The sequence below is a fragment of the Oryzias melastigma genome, linkage group LG23, assembly GCF_002922805.2.
Source record: "Oryzias melastigma strain HK-1 linkage group LG23, ASM292280v2, whole genome shotgun sequence".
Taxonomy (NCBI): domain Eukaryota; kingdom Metazoa; phylum Chordata; class Actinopteri; order Beloniformes; family Adrianichthyidae; genus Oryzias; species Oryzias melastigma.
In genome coordinates, this window is record NC_050534.1 from 16,456,924 (window position 1) to 16,482,159 (window position 25,236).

General features: G+C 40.4%; 1 protein-coding gene across 13 annotated transcripts in view; it reads right to left on the reverse strand.

Annotated features, from left to right (window-relative positions):
* magi2a (membrane associated guanylate kinase, WW and PDZ domain containing 2a) overlaps positions 1-25,236 on the reverse strand; it is a 332,668-nt gene that overhangs the window by 2,698 nt on the left and 304,734 nt on the right. For 5 of the 13 annotated variants that reach the window (XM_036210186.1, XM_024291322.2, XM_024291372.2 and 2 more), the window contains 11 exons: positions 23,147-23,178; positions 19,398-19,587; positions 16,870-16,911; positions 16,677-16,792; positions 14,215-14,407; positions 11,612-11,875; positions 11,011-11,196; positions 9,821-10,037; positions 7,482-7,704; positions 5,078-5,230; positions 608-746 (listed from right to left, as the gene is read on the reverse strand). In XM_036210186.1, the coding sequence (XP_036066079.1) occupies positions 608-746; positions 5,078-5,230; positions 7,482-7,704; positions 9,821-10,037; positions 11,011-11,196; positions 11,612-11,875; positions 14,215-14,407; positions 16,677-16,792; positions 16,870-16,911; positions 19,398-19,587; positions 23,147-23,178 (1,755 nt within the window). Of the gene's footprint in view, positions 408-607; positions 747-5,077; positions 5,231-7,481; positions 7,705-9,820; positions 10,038-11,010; positions 11,197-11,611; positions 11,876-14,214; positions 14,408-16,676; positions 16,793-16,869; positions 16,912-19,397; positions 19,588-23,146; positions 23,179-25,236 lie in introns of all 13 variants that reach the window. The other 8 variants (XR_002921266.2, XM_024291351.2, XM_024291380.2 and 5 more) reach the window with 8 other exon arrangements.

Below are 25,236 nucleotides of genomic sequence, written 5' to 3' on the forward strand. Positions count from 1 at the left end.
GGGAGTTCATATTTCCACCTTTGTCTCCGGCTGAAGCTTCGTAACGCTACACGCTAGCGCCTGAAATGAGCTGTAGGAGGCTGATTTACAGCCCCATCAGTCGGTGAGTGATGACCGCTATTTTCACCACCTCCTGCAGCTTTTGGCGAGTCTCCATCGTGGAGAAAAGATCAAATCCTGACCTGTTTCTTTCTCTATGTGGTGGTTACATCAAAGCACAGCACACAAAGGGTTAAAGTGAAGAGAAAAACATTGGTATGGTAACAAACCGTGTCTTTAGAGTGGCCCATTAGGAAGAAATAGGGGGAGCCATGCTTGTCACTTTTCATGCACATGGAGAGACTGGAAGATACCATTCCTATAGAAGGGGAAGTAACAACCTAGAAGGATCAATTAGTGATAGATCACTGAAATGGACAGAAGATAAACTAGTGTTAGTCAAGATAGAAGACAGTCCATTAGTTTGTTCATCAAAGCTTAGCTCAGGTTTAGAATAGTATGAAAGGTCAAATGAGTACAGAATCCAAACATGCCAGAATTAATGTGTCAACCAGATATTACAGCAGGTAGGAGACTACAGTGGGGGCTGGGGTGGGGGGGCGCTCACCGTACTCCGGGACCTGCCCTGTGCCCCTCTTCAGGAGCAGACGGACACGCCGGCCGCCGGATTTGATGAGCTCGATGGCTCTGGCGTGGGTCATGTCCCGCGTGGTTTCCCCGTTGATTTCAATGATTTGGTCCCCGACCTGGAAGTCGACATGAGCGAGATGGAGAGTGGTGATTGGACGATAAATGGACGGTGGCCATGAAGTGCAAATCACTCGATGCAAAAACAGATTAAAGATTCTCTGCGGATTGAACACCAGTTGGACGGGCTGAGCTGGGGATACATCGCAAAGAACGCGTAAACTCCGGCTTCATCTAATTTATTTACGTTGACGTTCAGAGCGCTGGTAAGAAATCACATCGCCGCAGCACTCACCGCAGGTCCTCGCAAGGCTTTGTTATAATTAAACAGTTGGGTTCCCCAGGTCTGCACCAATTCTAAGTCAGCTCCTAGGCGCCAGCTGAGGGGGGACCACCGCCAAGATGGGGAACGCCCGCCAAGATGGGGGACCCCTACCAAGATGGGGGACCCCTACCAAGATGGGGAACCCTCGCTAAGATGGGGGACTCTCCCCAAAAAGAGGGACCCCGCCAAGATGGGGAACGCCCGCCAAGATGGGGGACCCCTACCAGGATGGGGAACCCCCGCCAAGATGGGGAACGCATACAACCCTAGTCTGTATAGACTACAGGAGGGTTGAAAGATCGGCTGATTTATAATCTTACACATTTTCACTCCCAACTCGTCATATACGGATGTATGGTTTGGGGCCCCTTCGCGCCACTTTTTTAAGTTTTGGGTGTCTCCAACTTGTCGTTTTTGACGTAGTGGCTGTTCCCATTAAATCATAAGAACGTGGTACTCATTGAATCAGGGGTCCCAGACCCTCAGGATGTGGTACCGGACACAGTAATGAGTGCGTGACCGGTACTGGGTTAGGGTATTGGCACTAGTCCGTGTCTCATAGGTTGGGGACCCCTGATTAGCGTATGCAATTTTTTCCCTGTCTATGGCCTGTTACCAAGCGGCCCTCAGACCGATACCAGTTTTTGATCCGGAGGTTGGTGACACCTGATTTAATGGGAACAGACAGCATGTCAAAAACAATGCTTTGGGGACACCCAAAATGTCAAAAAGTGGCGCGGAGGGGGCCCAAACCCTACGTACATATATAATTAGTACTGCGTTGATTACTGCGCTGTTAATATCCATTTACTAGTGACTTTTGCATCAATTACACAATTTTAATGTGATATGTGTGCAGTATACATGATATAAAGTTATACATCGGTGGTACATGATTGAAAAGTCCATTAGACATACGTGGACATACACGGTACGGTCCTGGGAAGCCACAAATATGCACATTCATATCGCAAAAATTCTGCACAGTTGCATAAGATATTTGAAATAATTGCGTAGAAATTACGTAAAATACGTATAAACTGTGTAATTCTTAATTAAACAGCTCAAAACCAAATTCACGTAAAACCCTCAACGGACATCTGTACACATCAACGAATGACGAACCCAAGAAACACTTATGAATAACGTGTATCAAGCATGTATCAGGAAAGACTGAAGTTGTCCACGTTGTCAATGCGCAAACTGTACGTAGCGGTAGTGCGACACGGCCTGTAGAAAATAATTAGATCTCTTAATGGAGCAGAGGAAGTCTACAAACAAAAAGATTCTATTGTGCGTGGTTCTACGCTCCAGTGAGAATCATTCAGCTCTTCATTATGAAGCAGCTGTTTCAGCTCTGTTACGATGCTGCACAAATGTTAACTGGAATGCTTCATGAAAGGTTCCCAGAGAGCGCTGCTCCCAGGCTGACTCACGGAGAGGATTCATGGGGAGCAGGAGAAAACGCGACATCCAATTACATGAACAAATGCAAAGGTCCTCCAGTAATGGCTGGGGCAATTTAAAAGTGAGGAGCGGACTTGAGTTGAGAGGGGAAGTCATTAGGTGTCATTACACTGGTTTGAGGAGGTGAAAGGCAGAACAATTCGCTCATTAATCCTGACCTCCACACAGCGGAGGAGGCAGAGCTCAGCGACCATCTTCAACAAAAGAGGAAACAGCGTCGGAACTCAGAGAGGAGATATCAGCGAGGAGGGGTTTGTCCCCGCGGGTTTATGAAGGGTCAGGATTTTAATGACGGACTCTGAGCTGAAACGTCTTCATTTATTCAATTAATTTTAGCCGCAACAAGAAAACTCACAAATTGCTTTTTGAGACCCGACTGAGGTCAAACATGACATGTCGCAGTGACCACGGAGGATGAAGAGGCTCTGCAGCAGGTTGTGTTCTAAGACAAATCGTTTACCAAAGTGAAGGACAGGTTGTTTTTTTTAGGATGGATTGATGAAGACCAAAGCGATTCTCAACTTTCTCCTTGAAAACATCTCAGTAGATCTTCAGTAGAGAAACTTTAAATCTGTAATAGTCTGAGAATTTAATCCACATTTTCTAAACTTTTTAAAGCAAGTGTTTAAAACAACAAGAATAAAGTAAAAAAAGAAAATAGAAAACAAAGCTAAAAGATCTATTTTTTAATAGATTTGCTACAAAAAAATGCTTTAAATTTATGCAAAACAGATGGAGATATTTAAAAGGATTAAACTAAGCTAACAAAAAGGAAGTCCAGGTTTTCAGAATAAACTGGTGCTCACAAGATAGCAACTGGTGCTCACCAGATAACAACTGGCGCTCACAAGATAACAACTGGTGCTCACAAGATAACAACTGGCGCTCACAAGATAGCAACTGGTGCTCACCAGATAACAACTGGTGCTCACAAGATAACAACTGGTGCTCACCAGATTACAACTGGTGCTCACCAGATAGCAACTGGTGCTCACAAGATAACAACTGGTGCTCACCAGATAGCAAGTGGTGCTCACCAGATAGCAACTGGTGCTCACCAGATAGTAAGTGGTGCTCACCAGATAGCAACTGGTGCTCACCAGATAGTAAGTGGTGCTCACCAGATAGCAACTGGTGCTCACCAGATAACAACTAGTGCTCACCAGATAGCAACTGGTGCTCACCAGATAGCAAATGGCGCTCACCAGATAGCTACTGGCGCTCACTAGATAACAACTGGTGCTCACCAGATAGCAACCAGATTTTTTTTTTTTTACTTTGATCTCTCTTTTGGGGCTCAATAATTATTATATCAATATTATTATTTAAATACCTATATTATTATTTCACATGTTAAATATTTATCATATTGTATATGTATATATGCCATATATTTAATATATATATGTGAGAAAAAAATATATAATAAAAATATATATTTTACCTTTTATATGTTGATTAATTTTAAAACTTTATAAAATGAGACAATATAGAGAATAATGATAAACTGACAAGAATGAAGACAAAACTTTTATTAGTTGTTCGATATTTTTGGATTAATTAAGTTTTCACATCAACATCATTCAGAAAGAACCTAAACTTTTAGACATAGAATTAAAACAACAATGAGATTAAAGTTTTGACATTGAATTAAAATTCTTTAATATTTTAGAGAAAAAATGGTCATTTATGCCCATTTTTATGTGGTTGTTTCCACTTTCATGCTTTTATTTTGAAAAAAGAAGCAACTAAAAATGTTGGGTATAAAGCACATCACTTCCTGTCTGTGCTCTGCCTCATTTGTCCTCTGATTGACTTGTCTGCGGTATCGCCAGCGTTTTCCGCAGCAGCTTGTTGCGCTGCGTGGAGGCGACTCTCAACCGGGATTCACCTCCTCCTCCAGCTGGGTCGTGCCGAGCGCTCCATCCAGGAGTGAAACCTCCCCCAGGGGCATTTTGCAAACATTATCTTTACGGGGTTCATTACGGATGAGCCCAGCGGAGCATGCAGAACCGTCCTGACATAAAAGTTGTAGAACATGAAATAAACAGAATAATGCAGCTCTGGCTGGAGGGAAGCGTGAAAACAAAACATGGAAGCTGCTGAATCGTTTGGTTTTTCTTGTTCTTAAAGCCCTGGAGCGAAAAAAAGCTGATGTAAGATTTAATTTTAATTAAGGGGAAATGTGTTCTTCCATCTAAATAAACTAAGAAAATATGTTTTCATTTAGGTTTTTGGTAAGAACAGCTAAATTTGTTAGCAAAATAATGAAAAAAAGCAGTTTTGTATCTTGCTGACAAAACACTTTTGGCCACACCCACTGCAGAAGTTCAACGATTTAAATTTCTAAAACGTAATTTTAATTTTTTTTCTTTTCTAATTTTCATTGAATTCTTTAATATGTTTTTGCTTTGCTGTGTTTTGAACTTCAGGGCCACCATAGGAGGACACTTCTGACAAACTTAAAAAAAGAAGCTTTCACTGATAAGAGATGAAGATGTTTCAGCTCTGATAATATCTCATAATTACAGTGAGCGGACGCCGTGTCATCGAGACTGATCGAGGCGCCTCTGCTCTTAAAGAGGAGATCAAACCCACCCTCATCCTGCCGTTGCGAATAGCCGGACCGTCCTCTGCCAGCCTCAAGACAAACAGGTCCATTTTGTACTCCCGGCCTCCGCGGATGCTGAAACCGAAACCTTTGACGCTTTTTTCCAACTCCACTGTGAAGAAGTCAAAGTCCTGCGAAAGCTGAAGGGAGAACAATGTGGCAAGAAACAAAGTTAAAATGACAGATGTGGGAGGAGCCTTGTTGGAACTTTTTTCTTTTTTAATCAGAAAGAAAATAATTAATATTATCCAAACAGATGGAAAAATAAATGAACAATAGTCTAAATTTGCTGACAAACTGGAACTTGACTATTTTATATATTGACTGTATATGTCAACTGACTGTATATATTTGTCAGAATAACCAGAATAACTAACTCCTCATTGGTGAGAGTCGTAACCATAGAAACATTGACTTAGACCAATTCGGACCAATCACTGTTCCAATACTGCGGCGTCCGTATCGTGAAAAAATGGCGACTGAATTGACCTGAGCTGAAGGTAAGCCATTTTCTATGGGTGATGTCACACTCACTTGGTCCGGTTCTCATATACAGTCAATGGTGTCACCAGGAGTTTTGACTCGTCCGTGTAAAGCTACGTTCACAAAACTCATGATCACGCGTAACTATGCAAGTTTCTACAACTTTTTTCTGGCTCAACATACTAAACGTGCGTTGCAAGGTCAACCAGATGGACCAATCAGGGACTTGGATTTGGTAGTGACGTATCGATGGTGTCCCTTTTAATGAATGGAAGGGCCAAATGTTTAAAAATTGATCACGGAGGAGATATTAATAAGAGGAAACAAAACTTCAGTTCAGACAGGGCCGGCTCTGGGCAAAGGCAACCCAGGCGGCTGCCTAGAGCGCCATCTGCTAGAGGGGAACCAAATCTCAATGATAATATAGTAATGTTTTTTTGTTAAATTTTATTCTGTAAACAGTTTGACACACCACTCAATTAGTGAAAAATATAAAAAAGTAGAGTACTAATTAAAAAACATAAATAAAATAACTCAAAAGTGTGACATAAGCAACATATTGGAAGGAGCATCGCCCCTCTGGTGCCAGATGTTGTTGCTATTAGTGGTACTTTCAAACTTTGAGGATGAAAAAGCAGAAAAAAAAGCGCTTAGGGAAAGCTTTAAGGGAAAAAGGGAAGGAAGATGAGGAAAAATTGACTCTAAACAGAGGTTTGTTTGTTTACGTTAAATTGCTTGAAAATTATATTCCCTCCCGAATTTTGGCTCTTGTTTGTCTAGTTTGTTTCTTTTCTTTTAAATTTTAAACCTTTAACTCTACAGCACTATTGCTGGGTGATTTCACCCGAGCAGAAGTATTTAAATGTTTTTTTTAATATGCTGGATTTTTGTGAGTGTCATGGGTCTCACACGTTCCAGGAATGGGTAGACCAAAGGCCAAGTCTCAAGAATCTTTATTTATTTATTTATTCATTTTTTAAGGGAATTTTTTGTTATCAAATTTCTAATTTTTCAGTAATTTTAGGATGCTTTTAGAATCTTCCTATGCTTTTATTTTCCTTTTTTTTTTACATAAACTACAGTTGAAAATAAAGTAAGAATATTCCAATGTATCATGTGTTGTCATATTCTGATTTAATTTTATGAGAAATACTTTTTATTGGGTATATTAAATCAGGTAAAAATGAAATAAAAATAGCGAAAGTGTTTTCGGGTCAACAACGAAAATCTTTATATCTTTAGTACTGGAGATGCCTCTGTCAAAACCAACAATGCTCTTTGACGTACCAGAACTCCTGACACCTCAACGTCAGTCAGCCTATCTGCAAAAAAAAAAATCGTCTTTGTGGCGGTGTTGTGCGGTTGTGTTTACGCCGCCAAAAACCAGGAGGGTTTCTTTAGAAAGTTAGCTAATGGGGAGATGATTAAAAGAACGTGACTAATGAATTCCCCCCAAAAAACAGTTTGTACTGCTTTTGCTGAAAGTTCTTCTCCCAAAAATAAATGAAGTTTAGAACCAGTGAGGGTGTTAATGACTGGAAAAACTCCTCAGACAAATTTAAGATGCATAAGAACAGTCCTGAATGGAAACATTTATGAAGTTTTACTTATTTTAAATACTAATCATAAATGGTAAACAGCTGACAGCCACATTCACACACTAAAATCACAAGAAAACAAAAACTCTTCCTGTAAATACAATAAATAAATATAATAAAACAGAGAGGTGTATTATTTTAAATGTTCACAAACCTTAACTATATGTTAAAAGACAAGATTTAAGATTTAAAAGTCTTGTTTAGAAAAGAAATTAAGACTAAATAAAACTCAAAAATATAACATCTTTTGGAGTCAAACGGTCATTTTTCCATCCGTTTCTACCAACTCTTATGACTGATTCAGTCTCACCTGAACTGGAGGCATTCTGTAGTCTGGGAGGGCAAACTGTCGGGCGTCTGCGGCTAACTGCCTGTAGTGAAGCGGCGGGTGCCTGTAGTCCAGCGTGGGGGGCTGCCGGTAATCCGCCACAGGAGGGTGCCGGTAATCCACCGGTGGCTGGCGGTAGTCTGTGAACGGCGGTTGTCGGATGTCGGGTTTGACGTCCTGCCTGGCCTTCACCTCAGATCTGTAACTAACAGACAGAGCCGACTGAAGGAGAGCTTCACACTGAAGATCATTTTATGATCAAACCTCCTTAAACGTTAATCAGAAAGGACTTGTTCTAGTTTCCCTGGCAACCAGCTAATCAGTTTTTTTTATAAAGAGATGAAATAAGATAATGTAAAAATATTGTAAAAACAAACAGAGAAAAGTTGTGGATTTTTGGTGTTGGAAATTATTCAACAGATTTTTATAAAGAAGCAATATGTCTAAATAACTAGAAAAGTTACATCACCTGTGATAATGCTAGTGTGAATGTTTTTTACAGAAAGTAGTTGCTAAAGCTTTTTGCTGAAAATGGTGACACAATTTTACTCTATGGAGATTTACTGAAAATAAAAAAAAAATATTTGCAAAACATTAAATTGGCAAAAAGAATGGAAATTTTGTTAAAGAACTATGAAAGAGTGCTGAAGTTGAACGAAATTTCTGGAAAATTTGTAGTAAAATTGCTTAAAAATCCCTAATACATGCCATTTTAGCAAAAATATTAAGTGCATTGCTTAAATATTAGTTAAACTCCACAATAGCCTGAAATTCCTCAGTAAACTAAATTAGTCAAAAATGTTAGCATGTTGCTAAAATAGAAACTAAACTCTAAATTAGCATAAAACACACCTGGGAATAAAAAAGTAGACCAAAACGTTAGCATGTTGCTGAAATATTAGCTAAATTCCAAATTAGCATAAAAACCTTATTAGATGCCAAATTAGCTAAAAAAGCTAGCACATTGCTTAAATACTGGCTAAACTTCAAAATATCCTAAATTTCCTCGTTAAACTAAATTAGTCAAAAACGTTAGCCTGTTGCTACAATAGAAGCTAAACTCTAAATTAGCCTGAAAATCACCAGCAGATAACAAATTAGCCCAAAATGAAAGCATGTTGCTTAAATATGAGCTAAACTCCAAATTAGCATAAAAAATTTAGTAGATTAGCCAAAAATGCTAGCACATTGCTTAAAAAAAGGCTAAACGTCAAAATATCCTAAAATTCCTAAGTAAACTAAATTAGTCAAAAACGTTAGCATGTTGCTAAAATATTACCTAAACTCATAATTTTTTTAAACTTACCGTATTTTCCGGACTATAAGTCGCGGTTTTTTTCATAGATTGAATGTCTCTGCGACTTATACTCCAGTGCGACTTATATACGAATTTTTAATGAGATGAGATATGGACCGTAAGTCTAGAGTGCCCTCTTATGGTGATCTATGCAATTACTTTATTTACTTTAGTTATTCAGACGTGACACAGAGGACGAAGAATTTAACGGATTTAGTGATATGGAGTGAGATTGCGTGCAATTAATTACAGTAAAGATACAAAGTTGATGAGTTCTTGAGGCTATAGTTAAATAAAACTGTTATGTTATATAAATGCTACACCTTTTCGTTTTTTTCATGATGCTAATATGTGAATATGTGTTGACACATATTCAGCCTGTTTTCTATTCACTTATGAATGTTATAACTTACCTTCCAGGATGATGTAATATCGTTTTTTTCAACCAGTTTGTAAAATAAATTACTTGAAAAAAATGCGACTTATACTCCAGTGCGACTTATGTATGGTTTTTTCTTCTTCATTATGCATTTTTTGGCCCCTGCGACTTATACTCCGGTGCGACTTATAGTCCGAAAAACATGGTACTATAAGATGAAAAAATAGCCCATGAATATATTTAAAATTTGTTGCTCATCCACTAAAAATTTTGAAATTTTAAAGCTTTTTCATTCACTTCCTATGTGGCATATTTTGTTCAATATTTTAAAAACTATAAAGTTTATGAATACCAAAAGTACAGGCAGTAATATCCTGAACAGGCTGAACGTTTTAATACCAAGATTGCTGAAATCACTGAAACTGTGATCGAGTTTTTACGAACGTACGGAAAGGAGCGGGAGGATCACCATAGATTTTTATTAAGGAGTCTATATGAGGCAAGTGCTCAACAAACAACAAAGACAAACGTTTTAAGAGAGGTGGAGCAATGGCATGGACATGGGGGGATTCTGGGAAAAAAAAAAAAAAAAAACAACAGCCAGAAGGTTTTCTTTAAAGCTAAATGAAACCTAAACTGTCCTACCTGCTCTCGTGGGTGTAGGTTTGAGGTGGGGGGGCGGGCAGCTGGGTCACTGGACTCTGATGGGGCACCGGGTTGGTTTGGCTGACCGGGGGGCTCGGTTCTGTCCCCGTCTGGCTGGGCTGGGGGGCGGTGGAGTTGATCTGGGTCTTGGGGCTGTGCGGCTGAGCCATGGGGCTCTGTTTCTCCGAGGTGGGGGCTGATGGAGGGTTGCTCATCTCTGGTGAGGAGAAAAAAAAAAGAAAAACGTTGATATAAGCCCACTTTGACCGCTAGGGGGCAGCAACGTAAACACCAGGAAATACTTGAAGGTTATCAGGGTATTTGGTTTATAGTGACCATATTACAACTGTGAGCTAAAATCAAGCGTCTTTCTGGGGGTGGAAGGAGGTTGATGACTTTAGAGTACGACCCTGCAAACCCCCCTATAAGTGGACTTTTTAATTGCCTGTTAAAGTTCATTAGATTGATTAAACAGAACAGAGCCGTTGCCGGGCAACACAGAGTCTGCCTGACCTTTTCCACCTTCACTGGTCCGGTTTAGGTAGGCGATTGAACTTTAGTGATGATGTTTTTTTTTGGATGAACTCTGCTTGAAACTTTATTTGTACATTAGATTTCATGTCAAAGTGGAAGCTCAAAAAATCAGACACCAACTTCAACCTCGTCTGACTTTTAAAGGTGTGACCACTACAAAAAAAAGTGCAATAAAACTGGTATTTTTCTAAAAAGAATAATAAACGTGAATCTACCGTTTGAATAACTTTATTAGCAGCATCCTGGTAACATTAAACAATCAGCTGCTAAATATTATGCTTTATTATTATGGTCTGTGGGCACTATAAAACCAAAAAATTGAAAATTTCGTACCTGTGAGTTTATAAAGATGTTAATTTAGTCAGCATACTAAGTTTATGTCGACTGACTGTTAGCATTAGCCGTCCTATGATAAATTCCATTAAACGTTAGCATCAAGCTAACAGACTCTGGGATTATGCAATAGATCGGTTTCTACTTTTATGGATCGATTATTGATCTATTAAGTTTATGTTATGATTCAGCCCTAATATTTTTCTCTGAGACCCGGTACGGCCCCAAGGGTTGGGCACTCCTGTTCAAAATCTCCAAAGTTTTTCAAAATAAAGCTTCAGATACGGATCTGAAGCTGTCATTTTAACGTTGTGTCGGCTCACCTTCATGCGGGATGATCCTCAGGGACACGCTCAGGCCGGCGTCTTTGATCAGCTTCACGATGTCGGCGTGCGGCATGCTGACGATGGACTGGCCGTTCACCGCCAGGATCCTGTCCCCCACCTTCAGCTTCCCACAGCGGTCGGCTGGGCTGCCCTCGATGATGCGGCCGATTTTGTGCGGCACAGCTGTGGGAGGAAGCGGGACGCGGTCAGCGACGGACGGTTACTCCGGAGCGCACACTGGCTCACCGACTGTCTGTTTGTGGTTTCGTTCTGCACCCTCAGCTTACATAAGGTACCCAGCAGAGTTTTTTCTGGCGTGTGGGCGATGCGCGGATGCTCAGAGATGTGTGTGACTGACGTGCCGTGGGAGGGCATGTATAATTGACATGCTAGACTTAGAGGTGCTTCACTTTTCATTCCGCTGTGACTTCAGCTGTCTTGTCTGCTCGAGTTTGGCACCAACATCACATCATACACACTCTTGTGTTTCACGTGGGCCCATGAGGCTTCTAGCACTTCAAGCGCTTGTTCTCTAGATTAGAGGACGACTGATTGTGCATGAGAACGTCCTCCACTCTGAAACAATCACCGGACTCACTGTTGCTCGCAGCCGTTTCCGGACGGTTCAGCGAGCTGATGATGACGAAGCCGAAGCCTTCGCTTTCCTTCCGGCTGATTGCGACGTCACTCGGCTGCGTTTTGGCGGTCGACGTCCCGTCTGAAGTGGGGGCAGTGTTGCCGGCGGTCGTGTTGGGAGGCGGGGCTGCGTTGATGCTGTTTGCATATGTGAGGTCGCTGCGAGGGGAGCTGTGCTGCGTGGAGACGGAACCCGGGCTGCGGCCGTTCACCGGACAGGACTCACCTGTAGGGGGAGGCAGAGGGCAGGTGGTGGAGCAGGCCGACACATTTGGGGTTCTTTAAGAAATAAACAACTTAAAGTGAACATTTGAAGAAAAAAATCTGATTAAAAGCAAAAACATGGATGGGAAAGAACAGAAATATTACACAATAATTCGAAATAACAGGCAGAATTAATTCATTAGTCAACATCTATCCAGTCATTCTATCAATCCAAACTGACTCCATCTGCCAGTCTATCCATCTATGTATGAATCAACTCATCCATCCATCCCTCTATCCATCTGTCCGTTCATTTCCTTTCATTCATTCTCAAATTATTAGTCACTGTATCTAAACTTTCACTTTTCAGTCTTTCTAGTTCTCAATCAATGATTTAGTTTATTTGTCAATTATGGCAAATTGCATCTTTCCATCCATCCATCCACTCATCCTCCCATCCATCCTCCCATCCACCCATCCATCCATCCATCCATCCTCCCATCCATCCTCCCATCCATCCATCCTCCCATCCATCCATCCATCCATCCTCCCATCCATCCATCCATCCATCCATCCATCCATCCACCCATCCTTCCTCCCATCTATCCATCCACCCATCCATCCTCCCATCCACCCATCCATCCTTTCATCCTCCCACCCATCCATCCATCCATCCATCCATCCACCCATCCACCCATCCATCCTCCCATCCACCCATCCACCCATCCATCCATCCATCCATCCTCCTATCGATCCATAAATCCAAATCCACCTCTCTAAACTTCCATCAATTTATCTTTACAACCATCCATCCAATCTATCTATCAATCCATTTATCATTTCATCCATCTAAATCCACCTCTCTAATCCATCCATCCCTGTATCAATTTATCCATCCATTCCTTTATCATCCCTGTATCCATCCATACCTGTATGTATATTCATTCATCCATCCATCCATCCCTGTCTCCATTCATATGTCCGTCCATCCATCCATCAATCTCTCCCTTTATCCATCCATCCATGTAATTTCTGTATCAATCTTTTTACATGAGTCAGTCTGTTCATTTATTCTACTCTTCAACTGATAAATGTTTTCCATTAATCTGATCTATCCCTTCATCCATCTATCCATCTATTATCCTTTCTTCTGTTAATCCTGTCATTTGTTGACCATATATCTATACATAAATTTAATCCACCTTCACATTAATCTAATATTATATCCGTCTGTCTGTACATTCATGCAGTAATAACCCATCGACCAACACAGACATTAATTAATATCTGTTTAAGTTGTTTTATTGAGCATTTTGAGGCGTTTGTCCTGAAAACTACATTAAAAGAAAGAATGGAATCCAAACGCATCTTGGTCAAATAACTACACAAATAAAGGCAGATGTGTCCAGATTTGGTGTTCTTTTATATAAAAAATATATTTTTTGTGTGTGTGTTTGGTAATTTTTTCTTTTTCATTTTTTTCTCTGGCACCTTCACTAAAAACAAACCAGTAAAAAAAACACAGACAGCTTGTGGTGATTTCTTTTCTTCACAATTAGAATTGCAAAACAAAATTATGACCTCGCACATGGCTTGAATTTTTTTAATAACACCACCGAGCCTCAGTTTCAATTTGTATTTTCAATTAGCTTTTAGAAGTGCTAGTAATAGTTTTTTTTTTTTCGTTTACAAAATAATTCTCGTGTGAGTCAAAGAGAAGAAAAGAGGTCATATCTAATAGAATGCAGCAGGAAGAGGGTTCATTATACTCTGAAGTGTTGATTTGGGTAAATATTTAGAAAAATGCACAGTTTTATTATAAAATATTTCACTTAAAATCCAGAGATGAACTTTGAGTGATCAAATTATAAATCTATTTCTTATGTCTCATGGGGTCGAAAATGATGTGCATTTGAAAAAGCAAATATTTTTTTTCTGCAAAATCAGAACAACTGTTTCCAAGGAAAGTATTCACGGAGGGCGACCATAAAGTAAGTTCAGACTGCATCAGAGTTGCAGCAAAAGTTGTCAATGTGATCCACACCCACATGATGAATTTTCCCACACCAACCGGCACACAAATTGTTCCCACAAGCGGGAAAAAGTAGTCCAAAATGTGTAAAATCTGGGGCAGTAGGTGCAGGCGGAATATGAGCTCAGAGCCAAGTCTGACACTCTGTAAAGTGTCTGTGGGAGTCGGACAATTAGGATGCGCAGAGGAGCCCCGGCATGAGTCAGACGCCAGGCTTTGGTGAGGAGGAACTGATGGAGGGAGTGGGATGAATTGGATTTTTGGGAAGGTCCATGAGGAGAGGATGGCCTCTCTTTCTCAGGACTCAAAGTTTAAAGACGTTCCCTCACCTGTCGCCAGATCCCTCCTCCTGATGACCAGGTTCACCTGGCCGTTCCGCGCCGCCGCGTGCATCAAATCGATGACGTATCTGTGTGGCTTCCCCATCACCGGGATCCCATCCACGAAGAGCAGCTCGTCGCCGGGCCGCAACCGCCCGTCCACGTCTGCCGGACTCTTCTCTATGATGGCTCCGATCAGGATCTGTTGGGACAGAGACCGTTTAGAGCGCCTGTAGGTTTTCTAGAAGCAGGAATCTCCGTGGATGGTGAAGCTGCTGTTATTGTGGAATTAATAAAGCTTTGTGAAGACGCCACAGCAGCCAGCACTCTCTCAAGGTTAAAGGTCAGGGGTTAGGAGGAGTGGTGCATGTCGACTGTGTAGTTGATTAAATCCGTCGTCCTCGAGGTCTACCATCTGCTACTTTTCCAGATATCCGTGTCCTTCCTGCTGCTGAATATCTGGATGGGTTCAGTTAATAGAACTTTGAACCAGCTGATCCAGCTAACAATATAGTCGGATATCACAAAATTCCACCACGAATTAAAAATAGGGGTGTAGGGGGAAAATCAATTTGGCGATATACCATAACTCGATATTTTGTTCCTTTCTTTTGCTTTCTACCTAAACCCCAACCACTAGGTGGCAGCACAGCACACTGAGCCACTATGAGCAGCTCTGCACTAAGACCAAAAGAACAACAAGATCTTGAGAGAACCAGCTTGTGTTAAATGTTCAGTAGGCCTCGCTATTTTTGTTGTTATTAGACATGTACTACTTAGCTTTTACTTGGGATTGGTATGGAAAAGTGAAAAATTGTTCTAGTACAGTCTTGGGATATATCGCGATACGTATCATTGCATGTGTTATGTATCAGGATATGTATCGTATCATGAGAGACGTATAAGGATATTTATCGTATTGTGAGAGAGGTATCAGTATATTTATTGTATCGCGAGAGACGTATCAGAATATTTATCGTATCGTGAGTGACGTATCAGGATATGTATCGTATCGTGAGAGACGTATCAGGATATTTATCGTATCGTGAGAGACGTATCAGGATATTTATCGTATCGTGAGATACGTATCAGGATATTTATCGTATCGTGAGAGACGTATCAGGATATTTATGGTATCATGAGATACGCTTCAGGATATGTATCGTATCGTGAGATACGTATCAGATGTCAGGATATTTATCGTATCATGAGAGACGTATCAGGATATGTATTGTATCTTGAGAGATGTATCAGGATATGTATCGTTTCGTGAGATACGTATCAGGATATTTATTGCATCATGAGAAACGTATCAGGATATTTATCATATCGCCAGACTCTTGCCAATACACACCCCAATGAAAATCTTAGAGAGGAGTTAAAATTGTAGTTGGCACCAAAGGTGATTTTTTTTTCCAGTTTCTTTTTTTTGTTTTCTAGGAAATTCGGCAGAGGGGTGGCATTTTTAACCACAAGGTGGCAGTCACATTTTTACATGCCGCGCAGTGAACACTGAGGTTTTAAAGGGTAACAGAAGAGGACAGTCGGAGGATGACTATATTCTCAGTCCAGATTTGAAACATAATAAAAAAAGGGGCGGGACTAAGGCTGAGAAAAGGGCTGGGAGGTGTGGTCTAGATCTATAATTGACAGTGATAGTGAGGTTAGCGTGAGCTAACTAGAGGATCTTTGAGGCCCAAGCAGGCTGCCTCCCGCAATGGGTCTCGTTTATTCCTCAGCACACAAACGGTTTTAGATTATATTTTCAAGAATTAAACAAGTTAATTTTAAATCTGGCAAAGACCAATAGTCAGCACTTTTCAAGCCCCATTTATACAAAAAAAAACAGCCAAAAAAAGTTGATTTAATGTTTGGTTACACTTTGAGAAAAAGTTCAAATTGACAGCGACCTGATGATTTTTTTGACATCAGTTAGTGGCTGAACGACCACATTTAGACAGTGGAAGTCCAGTGTCAGGCCTGTGGAAGGAAGGCAGCAGCACTACTACTGAGAGGAGGGTCTCCAAAGTTCCCATGATTGACCAATTTCAGACTGCCACCGTCTGATTGTCAAACATCTTACGGTAGCAGCGTGGGCTGTGCTGCTGACATGGGCCAGGAGTCCGGCAATAACGAGACATCAATAGCTGCGTTTCCATTACACATATGCGCAAAACTATTGAAATTCTAGAAATTGATTTTGCAGATTTTACAGAGGGGCTGTGGATCCAACCATTCCGTATGATATGCAACTTATAATGAGCTGTGACGCTGTGGGACCTCTCGTGGTGCCTGCTGTGCGGCGCTCAGGGCAGCCACTTCCTACCAAGAATTGCATTTGATTTCTGCCGAAGCCCCCCCAACCAGCAGGGAACCGGATGGTGGACCTCGAGGACCATGACTAAAGACCACCGGTGTAGAGGGTTAGAGAGGAGAAAATGACAGGGTTCCACGCCCATCTCCATACGAGCCTTCTCACGGGTCTCCGGACTCACAGGCTGCCCGGCCTCATCACCGCCCAGCACCCTGAATCCAAACCCCGACTTCTGTCTGCGCAGGTGGACCTCCATGTCCTGGAACTCCGACCCTGGTAGAAAAGGAGAACCAAACCATTCATATTTGTTCATTTAAACAAAGGGAGAGAAAAAAAAAACCTGAATTTACCAGAAGAATCCACAGGATAAACCGTCCTCGGCTGGTTGGGTTCTGTTCAGAAAAAAAGACAGTAAATAAACAAATACAGAATTTCCTCACAAACACAAACGGACGAGATGCACCCGGAGAAGTCGGGGAGGTTCTGCCTCAGCATTAATGTCATCGCAGAATATCAGCGTCATCCATAAACGTCAGGAAGTGCTCGCCGTGGCTAATGCGGCCGTTCATTATTTACAGGCTGAGGTGGGACGCCCAGTCACAATCAGGGGCTGCACGCCACGCCACAATCTGCACAACAGGGAGATGAACCCGACCACAGACAAGCGGCTGCGGATGAAAAATGGAATCCAATTGGATCCGTTTTAATCATAGGGAGCGCTCTGCTGGGCCTCGGCAGGATTGATGAGAGAGGAAGATCAGGACTGCAGACAGGCCGGCCGACGGGCTCAGAGAAGACGTTTCAGAGAAACGTTACCATTCATTCTGCAGCAATAACACAATCAATTATAGGAAAACACTGTTTCAAACACCATTTGATGATATTTCCAAGATCCTGATCAATGTTTAACCCATGTTTTGTGTAGAAAAAGTACCTTTTCTAAAACATTTGCCATTTCCGTCTTGCTCTTGTGTTTGCAACAAATCAATACGGCTTCCTTTCAGAGAAAAACTTTCCTTTTAGTGGTCTAATATAGAAAACTTGCACCGGTTGACCCAAAAGTCTCTTTCTGACGTGAATCACAGAGTCACCGGAGTCAGATTTAACAAGTGCAGGCAGACTCGGCTCACAGTGACCACTGAGGGAAGATGGCCTCCGGTTGTGGCGCGGCACAAAAGGTCACAAGGAACTTCAGCGGCAGCAGTGAGAGTAACAACTGGAGCGTTCCTAAGCTCTGTCAGAGATGAGTCTGACCAGATCCCAACCCTCGCCGAGAGGAGGGCAGACGCCGTAAGACCGGCCGCTGCTCTGTGCGGATTTCACCACTTTGTAAACACAACCGGAAATAAACGACAAGAGATGATTGCTGAGAGGAGACCTTTAAGTCATCAAGTACTACATGGAAACAAGCTATGAAAAGGCACAAAAATTCTCAAAATGATTCCATTTAGACAAATATATAAAGAGACAAGTCATCTTTTAGTCTATTTTAAAAGCAACCCAAGAGGTCTTTACATAAGTTTATGTCATTTTTAGGCTAAATCTAAAACCTTGTGTTCCTCAGCAAAGGCATTGAAGATGAAACGTGGTTGGGTAATACATTATCACTCCCACATGGTCACATATTGACTTGTGGTTTGGACACTTCCGAGTCGCTTTTTGGCGTTCTGGGTGTCCCCAAGTCGTCGTTTTTCAACGTAGTGGCAGTTCCCATTAAACCACTGGGGCCGCGAACCAAAACCAGTCCAGTACCGCAACGTGTAACGCACCAGTACACAAACTTGGTACCGATACCCTAACTCTAACCCAACAGCGGACTAGACGTGGTACCATGCACAAACCATTACCGGGTGAAGGTTAGAGTACGGGTATTGGACACGTCACAAAGACCAGTGCGCGAGTTGGTCACACCCAAAACCTCAAAAAGCGACGGGGATGAGTCGTTAACCAAATGTCAATATGAGACAACTTTGGGATGAGAATGTGTTGGGGTGGGTCTTCCAGCGTAACAACGATCCCAAACACACGGCCCGGGTAAAGAGGGGGTGGCTTCATAAGAAGCATTTCAAGGTCCAGGAGTGACCAGTCTCCACATCTCAACCCCATAGAAAATCTTTGAAGGGAATTGAAAGTGCCCAGCAACAGCTCCAAAACATCACTGCTCTAGAGGAGATCTGCATGGAGGAATGGACCAAAATACCAGCAACAGTTTGTGAAAACCCTGTGTACACTCACAGAAAACAGAAAGTATATAACAAAGTATTGAGTTGAACTTTAGTTATTAGCCATTTTTTCCACCATAATTTACAAATAAATTCTTTAAAAATCAGATGTATGATTTTCTGGATGTTTTTTCTCATTTTTTCTCTCACAGTTGAGGTATACCTATGATGAAAATTAGGAGCCTCTCTCATCTTTTTAAGAACTATGTTTGATCTGCAGTTGGAGCCAAAATGTAACCGAATCTTTTTTGCTGTTTCACAGACGATAGTTTCGCCTCAGCTGTAAAATCCTGTGAGCTGTGCTCATTCAAGGACTCCGTTTATGAGCGCTGGCGGACTTTCAACGCGCAGATGCAAAGATCCTGTTGTTGTTTATCTGCTCGTCTGCCAGAGCTGCAAAATGTGAAATGTTATCTATTAGGGCCTAATGTGAATTCTCCACAAGGCCAAGATTCGTTCATGCTGGATGATTGAGAAGATCAAACGAACTAAGCAGCTGCAAAGTAGTGAAAATGGAGTCAAACATGAAAGTATTATTGGCTGGATGTACAGAGACGCACGTTTGCCGTTTCCAGAGGAGCTTCACAGATTCATCCCGGCTCATGCTTTCCGCATAAAAGTGTTTTCATTTCTGCAGCGACAGCTCTGGTACTTACGCCTACTCTCATAGATAGCCCTGGACTTCTCAAATAGGTCATAGGGGTCTGGTTTGGCCTCGGAGTCTGGGACCGAAGCCCTGTGAAGGTGGTGTGTTGTGAAGTGGGAGTTGTGGGGGGTGGCGGGGGCTGAGAGGCTGGTCTGAGCGGGGCCGCTCGGACCCTGCTGGGACTCCCACTGCTGCAGCACCTGCAAAGCACAGCAGCAATGAAGGGTGGGGGGGTGCATCAGTACTTCCCTTTCAACCTTCCTACCCCCAGATCTGATTGTTTTTTGAGTTTCTGGAACGGTCCAGCTCTGCAGGTCGGAACCACGTGAGTGTTTTGCAAAAAGAGCAGCATGTTTATGGTTCAACTGTAAACTGAAGCAAAAAATGTCCAAATAAATTGTTTGTAAGGAAGAACAAAGTAGTTTAGATGTCCGGTTTGCAGCTTAATCCATGGAGATGTTAAGCCTTAGTCACTTCTGTCCAGAGTTTTTCAGTTGTCTGGGGTCATTTAATTTTTCATAATCACATTTCTGAGACCTCTATCTCATTAACATGATCCAAAATTTTCCTAAAAACCCCTTATATATAAGTTGGTTGATATTTTCTATCGTGTAGTTCAACATCCTTCCACTAGGGGGAGTAGAAGAGCATTTCCTGCTCATTTCAAAATGGCTGCCTCCATGAAATCTCAATAGCAGTTTTGGAGGGAAAAGTTTTTTGCTACTTTTCAAAACTTAATGGTAAGAACAACTCATTTATTGCTATTCGTTTTTTTAAATGACTACTTCTTGTGTTGAAAAAATTTAACATTTGTAGATAAATATGTTTTTATAGCACAGTTAAAGCATATTCAAAATGTGTGGCTCAAATTTGAGATGGTGGGTAAATAAAGTACTTTTTTTTCCCCTGAACAGTCGTCAATATTTTTGCATCTTACACTAACACTGTGAACAAAAACAAAACACCAATTGATCAATATTGATACCATAAATATTTAAATAATAATATTGCGATTATTTTTGTGGATACCAAAAAATCTGAATTTTCTGTCAATTCTCTGATTTATTGGGCTTTACTGGGTTAAAGGGAGCACAGGTGTGTCTTGAGCTCCTTATCCTGTTCGGATAGCAACCTAAGGTGTGTTTTGGATTTTGTGCGATTGAGTTTTTAAATAAACTACTGAAATTGATGAAGCACTTTACCCTCTTTTGACACATTTTAAGTTGTTCCTGAACACTAAACCGTTTATTCACATTTAAAAATTTTAATAAAAGTAGCTACAACTCAGAAATGTTATGGAATTTCTGCTTCAGGCTAATGATTTTTAGCCGCCATCTTGTCTGTTACAAGTTTTTGTCCACAGACTGCCTGTATCCCCCCATAAGTGCAGTTGTGACTAAGACTTTACATCCACATTCCAACATCAGGACACAGAAACTACTCTGAAAATGTTTTAAATCTGTTCGAACATTTGTTCTAAAACTTTCCGAATCAGAGCTCACATTTCAAAGTGGTTGAGTTTGCAGCTTATGCTAAAGCCGATAAACTTGCAGCTCATTGCAAACGACACTGTGAGCAGAAATCCGAAGCCCGCCGGTCGGCTGCATCTCTAAACTAATCCTAGATCCTTTCAGATTAAAGGCAGAGCTGATAGAAGCATCAATCCAAGCAAGAAGAAGTTAGAGGGTTAGTAGCAGAAACGTGTGAAACACGTCCTGTGACGTAGATTCATGATAAAAAAAATGAATAAAACTGCTCTGTATTTTTATGATAGCATATGTTTCTTTTATTTGTTTGCATCCATTCCCTTGAAAAGCCCATCTGCGAGTGTTTGAGGTGACAGCAGCAGCTTTGACAACACCAGTCAGTCAGAGCAGCAGCCTTGATGCGTCAGATAAGAGCGGCTGAACAGATAGCCGAGATGACACGCAAACATGTCAAAGTGTCAAACGGAGGGGGCGCTTTTTCAAACCGGCTGAACATGGCGCCCTGGTAAAGAGAAACACCATCTGATGAGTAAATACGAGTTTGATGAAAGAGTTTTTTTTCTCTCAGTAGTTTCAGACGTTCTTTGCGTTGATGTGAAGGACGTCTGCGCACAGCGGGCCGCTGAAAGCCCCGACCTCGTTAGAGATGGGTACACATTACCGCACGCCGGCTTCCCTTTCTCCTCGATGAGAACGCGACAGACGACCACACTGGTCACATGAACACAGCATGTTGACAGACGTTTATTTGGCAAAACCACCTGCATGGTCTTAAAAGTATTCTAGTCTTTGTTTGTCAAAATACTCTGTATTTTATTTTCTTAGTTGTAGACGCTTTCCTAGTTTAAGCAAGACTGAAAAAGTGTCGACAACCGGCAACCACTTCCAATCAGACTATGGCTGTGTCCGAATGCCTTCACTACTCACTACTACTAATCTACAGTTCCAAAATCAAGTGCACTAGAAATTTCCCAGAAGTCTCTGTGAAAAACCCAGTGTACACCGATGCTTACTAGATTGCCAAATATAGACCATAATGAAAATTTTTTGAAAAAAATATGACAGTAAGTCTTATATAATGGAACAGAGCTGTGAAAGAAAAAGACCAAATCTGAGTTATTCCCTTCTCCCTTCCCCTCCATTTGAAGGGGCAGTTTAAGTGCAAGTGTGTCTGGGAAATTTATTTTTTAAATTTAACCCTCCAAGCGGAGGGATGCAAAGTCCTCCGCCACATTTTCTTCACGTGGGTACGCTCTGAACCACAGAAGTTTAAATGTAAGTCATGACTTTTTGTTGTAGCATGACTTTTTAAAGAGAGCTAGAAATATATGAATTTCGATACGCCTCAAAAAGCACCTCCTCCATGCGCAAATTTTTTTTGATAAATGCAAACTTTTCTAAACTTATTGTGTCTCCAATAGAGGAATTTATTGTCCAAATCTAATTTGTGCAATTTTCAGTCACTAAAAACGCTCATGCACACTAGATTAGAAAATATTGACCACAATGCATTGTATTTGTCATTTAAAAAAAAATATATATATATATATATATTTTTATAAATTATATAAATTTTCATCATCAGAACACAATAGATTCATAATATTCTTTATAAAATGTTTGTTTTATTAGGCTTCTACTTTAAGGTCATTAGCATTAATCCAGGGCACTAGATAATCCTGGATTAAATAGTCTTCTAGGGAGTAGAATAGTAGTAGAATTTGGTCATAATGCAAGTCTGACTCCAACATGGCGACATTTGAATCACAAAAAAACTACGACTTCATTTCATTGGAGCTGGAAGTAGCCATTTTCTATGGGTGATGTCACACTCGCTCGGTCCAGTTCTCAAATATAGTCAATGGATTTGAATGAAGAAAGCATGTTAAGAGTTCTACAGATGAGGTTTCACGTGTGAATCCAGAGATCAGTGAGAGTCAACATCAAAAGCTAAAAAGAAAAATACAGAACTCGGAGGAGTTAAGAAAATTATTTTAAAAAGAACAAAGGACAGTATAGCAGCAGTACAGCTGGAGAAAACATGCAGTTCTCTTGATGCAACAAAGTTTGAGCCAAATTTGGGTTTCTAGGATCAAAGCTCACTTCTGATATATATGCACTTCCTTAAAAAAGCTGCATCAAAGTTGACAGTATTAATAAAGGCGTGACAGAAACATCCCGTTTTTACATCTAAAGATTTAACGGGACTGTTTGGGATAAAAACAGGAATCTGCTGAGCAATCCGGGCTTGTTCCCGGCTCATGGGTGTTACCTGCTTCGGGGTCTTCCAGGGTGAATAGTGACCTGCAATGTTGAGAAAACAAAAGATGCTTTAGGGTGAAAAAGATGGAGAAAACCAACCATGAGATAAATAAATCAAACAAACAAAAAACATCAGGATAACATAAAACAAACTGGAGTTAGAAATGTTTGAGGATGACAGAAAAGATGGTGAAAAAAGACAAAAAATGTGCCAAATAAATGTGTTAGAGGGTTAAAATCCACGAAAGGAGGAGTTAATGTAAGACGTGAAGAAATAATATTAAAAATGCTGAAGAATAAATTGTGTTGTCATCTTAGCAACGAATGTTCAAACTCTTCACAAAGTGAGACAAACAAAGTTCTTACAAACAACTTTTTTTTGAAAATGACATATAATATAAATCTAAATAAGACATACTAAATCATTTTAATTTTCAATTTAACTGTTTCTTTGAGGAAGCCTAAATGTAGTTTAAGTTTATTTAAAAAAAAATCACAAACAAATGTTAACTTTACAATTTTGCTGTTTTCAATATAAAGAGTCATAATTTAAGTGCATATGTATTACTGTTAACCACCTTCAACTCTTGAATTTAATGTAAAAAATATATACATATTGAACAGTGCAGTACCTTCAACTGGTTGGAAAGGAGTAATTTACCAGAAATTCCTATATTAATGTCTGATTTTAGACCCCAAATAAGGTTATTTTTGCTGTATATTGCTCTAGTTCTTATTCATGACAATATCTAGATATATATGTCTCAGACTGAATATCAGACCCTTTAATGTGTAGCACCTATATGACACATTTTGAAGTTTTTGTTGTTGTTTTAGGATAGTTTGTCCCAAAAAAATCAATCCTCAGGTCTGAAAAGTAGTTCAAGCGTTGCTCAACAACACTCCATTACTATATTTTAAAGACTCACTCTTATAAAAACAAGTTTTTGAAGGTTTTAACATGTTCTTGTGGTGTTTTTTTTGATGATGGAGGACATATTTCTGACGCTTTGCATAAACTATGTCACAGAAGATGAGACGCTTAGATTTATGGGTAAAAACAGCTAATCATAACTAAATAACCACAGGGAACGCTTTAAAAAAATCAAAAGATGATCAGAGTGGGACTTTAAAGACAACTGCAGTCATTTACAGACTTTTATGTTGACTTCAGTAACTTCAGCTTTCTCATCAACTTCTGGCTCTCCTTTTCACAGATTTCACTGTGTTTTTATAGTGTAATCTAAATGTCTAAGGTCTATGGATCAAAAATGATGGCTGCAGGTCTCCACGTTCACAATGTGAAGTATTAATGATTAAAAACAACTTTCAGAGTTAAAAGACGCAGCAGCTCCAGCAGAAACACTAATTAGAACATCGACAAGAGCATCTGGATTAACGTCTTGTGGTTTTTTCTCAGCAGCCGAGGGGCATTTTTAACCTTATAAATATGTATTTTGATAAAGAGAGCTCTTTATTGATTAATGCAGAGTAGTGCACACATACAGAGAGATAGAGATATTTGGATGAGTTTTTTATGCATTTAAATGTGGATGAACTAGTCTGTTTTTTTATTCTCTCATCTTTTTGGAGCAGTAAAGTTAATAATTTTTTTTTTTTTTAAAGAGTAATCTTTACTTCTTTTGTAGTACACTGATAATAATTCTGTTTTAAATCGCACAGATTTCTAGGTTAAAAGTTTTTAGAAAATACCTTGAATGTTTTTTATGTTAAATGCGTCTATATATAAACTTTCTAATTACTCATTCTTATTATTATTATATTTTTGACAATGACATTTTTCGTAATATTGGTGTCACACCACCTGATATTTTTTTTATTATTTAACTTAATGGCGGTGAGCCAAACTGCATTTTACTTAGAAATCCTGTTTATTTCTTGATCTCTTGTTTTACTGGTATTTCTTTTCCTCTGCTTCCCCTAGTGGCGGAATTGTGTATTGCAACTATTTCTTAAAATAACCATAACTCATTACAGGAATGGGCTAGAAACTTGCCTTTTTTTTAACATCCTAATATTTTTTTTCCCTTTACATGACTGGGCCGGATTAAACCATCTGGCGGGCCGCATCGTATGTTT